This window comes from Papilio polytes, unplaced genomic scaffold (assembly GCF_000836215.1).
Source record: "Papilio polytes unplaced genomic scaffold, Ppol_1.0 DF821511.1, whole genome shotgun sequence".
In the NCBI taxonomy this organism is placed as follows: Eukaryota; Metazoa; Arthropoda; class Insecta; order Lepidoptera; family Papilionidae; genus Papilio; species Papilio polytes.
Window position 1 is genome coordinate 3,302,812 of NW_013527693.1, and position 5,623 is coordinate 3,308,434.

Genomic DNA, 5,623 nt, shown 5'->3' on the forward strand with positions numbered 1-5,623 from the left:
ATGATTACAACAAAAAATTTGTCTCATACTAAAAAAAAAATCCTTAACTCCGGTTACATTGTCCTTGAAAATGTATTTGAGTGTATTTTTTGTTCCATGTTGATTTATCGTGTAGAGATACTATTGAGTTAATTGTGCGTCAACGTGAGTTATGTTTGAAAATGTATTTTTTTCACATCAGTAATTTATATCATATTCGATTAGGTAACATCCAGGTAATTGGAAATTAAGTCCTAGATGTGGGCAAGCTTTGTTTATAAAATTTGTACGCTTATTGAAGGAAATTGTCAAATTCTGGACGAATTTGATGGTGTTAAAGCGAATGTGGACGAGATGTGAATGGAGAGACTATATAAAAAGATTTTAATTTTTAATTTAGGTTCAATTCTGAACTTTAGGGGCCATTATTTATACAAATTATGCAAACTATATCAGTAAAATTAAATCTATTTATTCCTCTATCAAATCATTGATCAGTTTCCAATTAAACTTTGATAACACGCATACGAGGGTTTGTTATCCAAATAATCCCTATCTAAATTTTGTTTTTCTATGCTTTGATTTCTATATTATAGAAATGTAGGCCCTGATCTATCCTTTGTTCTAAAGTGTATGCACAGATATCTAGTCAATCATCACTTGCATTTGAACGGATCTTGTTCTATTGAAAGCTATTATTTCGCGTTTGAAGTGGACGATTACCTAGCTGGCTAGTTCGTTCGCTAGATACATTCGCTCTGTAATCGTGATGTAGCGTCTTGTTCAACTTATGATGAAAAACGTAAGGCCCAAGTCAGTATAATTTGCGACTTCGAGTAGAAGGAAGGTCAAAATATTGAGTGTTAAATAAAATGGTTTGTATTTTTTCTTCTTTTTGTTCTAGTTTTGTTAGCAAATAATTATAAAACTCTTTAGTGTCTATCTATTTTGGCGAATGCGGATGGTTATCTTTGAAGGTTGTTTGATTTTTTTATAAAAGCACTTATTTAATTTTACTCCAAAGTAGTGGATGTCCGTGAAAATTGTTAATTTCTGTGTACTTAGACAAATCCAAAATAGCTTTCGCTTATTTCGCGATATGTTTGTAAGTACCTACATCTTTATTATTTCTCTATTAAAATTTTAAATGTTTTGAAGAAATATTCGTCGTTAAATTTGTATGGATTTCAAATGTTTACAATAATTGTTAAAATACTTATACGTTGTTATGGGCAACGTATTATTAGTATGTGTAATTTTTATTTATTTTTATTTATTTACAGGTCAGATTAAAGTTCTTGTGGTTGTGTGCAGTGTTATGTGTTTTTGAATCATGTCTTTGTGCGAATATTTTATATGTGGAACCATTCACTTCAACGTCCCATTATATAATGTTACGACAAATTGGATTAGAACTTGCTAGAAGAGGACACAATGTTACTGTTATTACTGCTAACAAGGAAAAGAATCCTCCTAAAAATTATCACGAGGTGATGGTCGACGACAAAAAGATTTGGGAGGTTATTGGTAAGTTGTACTTTTTTCTTTCATTACTCATGCTACAGTCGAGTTCAAGGGAAATATGAAATTATAGCAAGCTTGTCTAAACAATTATACCTTTATAAGGCTGTTATCTCAGACTTACTACAATCAGACAAGTTTGAATCATCAAGGTAAATACCGAAACGATCCAAAATTAATCCATTCATAATAAAAGAGATTGGTAGCATTAAAATGTGTGAATAAAATGTCTCCTAGAAGTGTATGAGATTTTGACGTTTTGAATATTTCTAACAAAATGATATTACACTGTGATTATTTTTTTAAATATTAATATAGATGGTATATGTCATGTGTTTATCAATAAACTGCTAACTTATTGAACCTTTTCCTTTCTTGCAAAAGATGCAATAACCGTCCTCTATTCTAAAGTTTCAAAAAGTGGTCCATCTGATGTTAAGCTGCCACTAAAATTAAAATGTTCTTTAGTAGAATCTGGGTACAAACTCACAACAATGACCAAATCACGAGTCGTAGTATAATTTAAGAAGTACATTATTTTACAGGAGGCGGAAGACCAAATGTTTTCACGATGAGTAGTATATCAGCAGAGAAATTTCACGAGAAAATTCTCTGGGGCGGTGGCCTTGCATTTACTGAAGTTATTATGAATTCAGTTCAAGTTCAACAGCTATTGGCTATAGATCAGAAGTTTGATTTGGTGATATGTGAACAGTTCTTCCAAGAAGCAACTTACATTCTAGCCCATAAATATCAAGCTCCACTAGCCCTTGTAACCACATTTGGAAATTGTATGCGGCACAATATAATAGCTCGTAATCCTTTGCAATTAGAAACGGTATTGCCAGAATTTTTAGACGTCAAAAATCCAACATCTTTCTGGGGTAGATTAAGAAGCTTATATTTTACAGTGTACGAATTCATTTGGTGGAAATATTGGTTCTTAGATAAACAGGAACAGTTAGTAAAGAAGTATGTAACAAATCTCCCAGAACCTGTACCAAGTTTATATGAAATGCAAAGGAAGGCTTCTCTGATGCTTGTTAACAGTCACTTTACTTTCGATGGCCCTGTCGCCTATCTTCCTAATATAATAGAAATTGGTGGAATTCATTTATCTAAAAGTGATGGGGAGCTACCTAATGTAAGTAAATACGTCTTGGCTTCTTATATTAAATTTTGGTCAAATTGCATTATCAGTGAATACCACTACCACTAAAATGAAATGTATGTTTTATTCAAGGATCTAAAACAGCTTCTGGATAAATCAACGGACGGAGTAGTGTACATGAACTTTGGTTCAAACGTCCGAAGTTCTGAGTTGCCAGTCGATAAGAAAAATGCATTTCTCAACGTATTTAAACGACTAAATCAAACTGTCTTGTGGAAATGGGAAGACGAAAACTTAGATAATAAACCGAAAAATTTAGTAACAAGGAATTGGTTACCACAAAAGGAAATTTTCGGTAAGAACTTTTATGATTAGAATTTAAAGCAGAAAGAATTCTTGTATTTTACATTTGGTGGATATTTACACAAATACCACCACAAATCAATCTTCTACAACAAATTGTTATATTTTTAGAATCGTTTATGTCATCTAGATATCTCTCAACAGAACTAGTAGTCTTTTTTACTTAGAGTTTCTTTTTTTTTAGCACATCCTAACGTCAAACTATTTATTTCCCATGGTGGATTGATTGGAACACAAGAAGCTGTTTTCAATGCGATACCAATAATAGGTATTCCGATTTATGCGGATCAATACAACAATCTTTTACAAGCTGAAGAGAAAGGATTCGGAAAAATTCTGAAATATGAGGATATTAGTGAAAAATATCTGGAAAGTGTAATTTTAGAAGTTCTTAATAATGATAGTTATAAGAAAAAGGCATTAGAAATATCACAAAGGTTTAAAGATAGGCCAATGACTCCTTTAGATACAGCTATGTTTTGGTTAGAATATCTTTTAAGGAACAACAACGCAGAGGCGTTGAAAAATCCTGCATTAGAATTAAATTGGTTTGAATACTTGATGCTCGATGTGTACGTCATCGCATTGTTATTTGTTATTGTAATTTGTTATTTGATATGCAAGACTACCTTACTAATTAAATCAGTATTATTTAGTAAAGAAATTAATAATGATAAGAAAAACAAATGAGTTTTATGTAGATTAAATATTCTATTAACGAATATGTGTGTTTATTAGTTATTTCTGTAACAAAAATAGTTAGTTAACGCCTTTTAAAAGGGAATTTAAAGAGATAGTTGGTGGATGGATGTCTCCTAGATGAAATTACAAAGTCGAGCAAAAAGATTATTGCCTAAAATGTATTCTGTATCCAGTTTTATTTTTGGATTTTGCTTATTTTGTTAATTATTAAAATAATGCTTCCTGGTGCTTTTAAAAGATGTTAGTTTTCAAGGTCTGCGTATATTATGAATAATTAATTATCACTGACTGTGAATTAATAATTATTTGTACAAATATGCGTTTATCTAGTAATTGTGATAAGATTCTTTAATACAAGGACTGCCTTATCTTCTTCTTCTATATTATAAACAACAAAGATTTGTATTTTTGTATGTATTTGATTCACGCTAAATCTACTGGGCCGATTTAAAAAAATCTTTCGCCATTAGAAAGGTAACTTATCTATGTGTAATATAGGCTTTATATTGTAATATATTTTTTTATTTTCACACGAGTGAAGTCGCGAGCAACAGCTAGTATTTATATTAATAGATATAACAATGTTCGGTTATATGAAAACCTAAAAACTAATTAAACACAAGCTTGATATGTTTTTTTTTGATCTCTTCTAATTAACGCTTTTAAATATTTATCCCCGTAACTAATTTTTGTGAATGAACATCGTCGCTACATTCTTTGAAGGTTTATGAGGTTAATATTCATGCAGAGTTGCGACCAGCTGCAGATAACGTTTAATATATTTCGTCCCAATTTTTTTAACATGGTTTATACAATGGGATTTGAATGCGTTGGAGTAAAATCTTCCTTTCTGTCTAATTTTTAATTGTGTTATCAGGGTTACATGAAAAAGAACATAGTATATGTGAGTTTTTTTATAAAAAAGTATATTGAACAGTGATTGAATTTTAGCAATCGTGACCCTTAATTCCATATCGGCGACAATTCAGCAATGAATAGCTTATTTATGTGTCTATCAGCGAGATGCTCAGAAGAGTTATTACCTCTACGTTGAGACGGCGAACAGGGCTGCAGTGTTCGTGCAACGAAACTTATGAATTTTCAATGCGAAGTCAAGTCCCGACACCGCTTTGTGTTTGTACCCTCTTTTCCAGACGAAGGAGTTTTCTTTTGTTTGAGTATGAATGCGATGTGTTTGTCGGATGAATTGTTTGCTTTTATGTTCATCATAACTTCGAAAAACCCTTACACAAAAGATTTTTAATAACGAGTGCGTTCCTCGAAAGATGGGCATATTACAACGTCTCATTAAGTCAATATATTGCGTGTTTGTAAATCTTATTTTGTGTTGTTTTGTTAATTTTCTTTGTGTAAAACGCTGACAAGTCTAGGTTGAGCTTATATCAAGTCATTGTTTACTGGTAGGTCCAGTGCATTTCACAACCAATGTTGTTAGCTATAATAATTGATGTTTCTTTTTTACCAGTTTTCAAGCTTTTCCAATAGTAATAGAGTTCCACTTCAATACAGGTCTAATATATGGTATTATACTATTTTTATTTACATTTGTAAGACATCGCTTAAGAATATTTAAGAGTTTCCGTCTAATATAACATTAACTAGAAGTGGTAAGTGACTTGCGCTTTGTAAAACCGGATAATAACCTGTTCAGTCGTGGTTTGAAGTTATCTAATAGACGGTTAGATAAAAGTTTCCTTGATTTTTTCCTGCATTATTGACTTGAATTATGTTTCACTGCACCTTCATATTACTATACAATTTAGTTACTAGTAATCATGCAAAATGTATTCAAGTTCAAAGTTAACTTGCCAAGAAATTAAAATGTACTTTGTGGTTTTCATAAGTAAACAATTTAAACACGACCACCAAAATCATGCCAGAAAATTTGTTGAACAAAACATAAATAATCGTTTCCAAGAAAACCTT

At 31.2% G+C, this 5,623-nt stretch overlaps 1 protein-coding gene across 1 annotated transcript; it reads left to right on the plus strand.

The window, feature by feature from the left end:
- Positions 1-998: 998 nt before the first annotated feature.
- Positions 999-4,117, plus strand: LOC106108489 (UDP-glucuronosyltransferase). Its single transcript, XM_013289663.1, has 5 exons — positions 999-1,084; positions 1,263-1,506; positions 2,046-2,644; positions 2,744-2,966; positions 3,159-4,117. The coding sequence occupies exons 1-5, from the start codon at positions 1,010-1,012 to the stop codon at positions 3,662-3,664; spliced, it is 1,647 nt and encodes a 548-aa protein (XP_013145117.1). The 5' UTR covers positions 999-1,009; the 3' UTR covers positions 3,665-4,117.
- The last annotated feature ends 1,506 nt before the right edge of the window (positions 4,118-5,623 follow it).

What these genes read in the sequence shown, in the direction of transcription:
- LOC106108489 (XM_013289663.1), top strand. Translation starts at nt 1,010, where the DNA reads ATGTCCGTGAAAATTGTTAATTTCTGTGTACTTAGACAAATCCAAAAT. An exon ending in GTGATGGGGAGCTACCTAAT is followed by an intron (nt 2,645 to 2,743) that starts GTAAGTAAATAC and finishes GTTTTATTCAAG; the next exon opens with GATCTAAAACAGCTTCTGGA. An exon ending in ACCACAAAAGGAAATTTTCG is followed by an intron (nt 2,967 to 3,158) that starts GTAAGAACTTTT and finishes CTTTTTTTTTAG; the next exon opens with CACATCCTAACGTCAAACTA.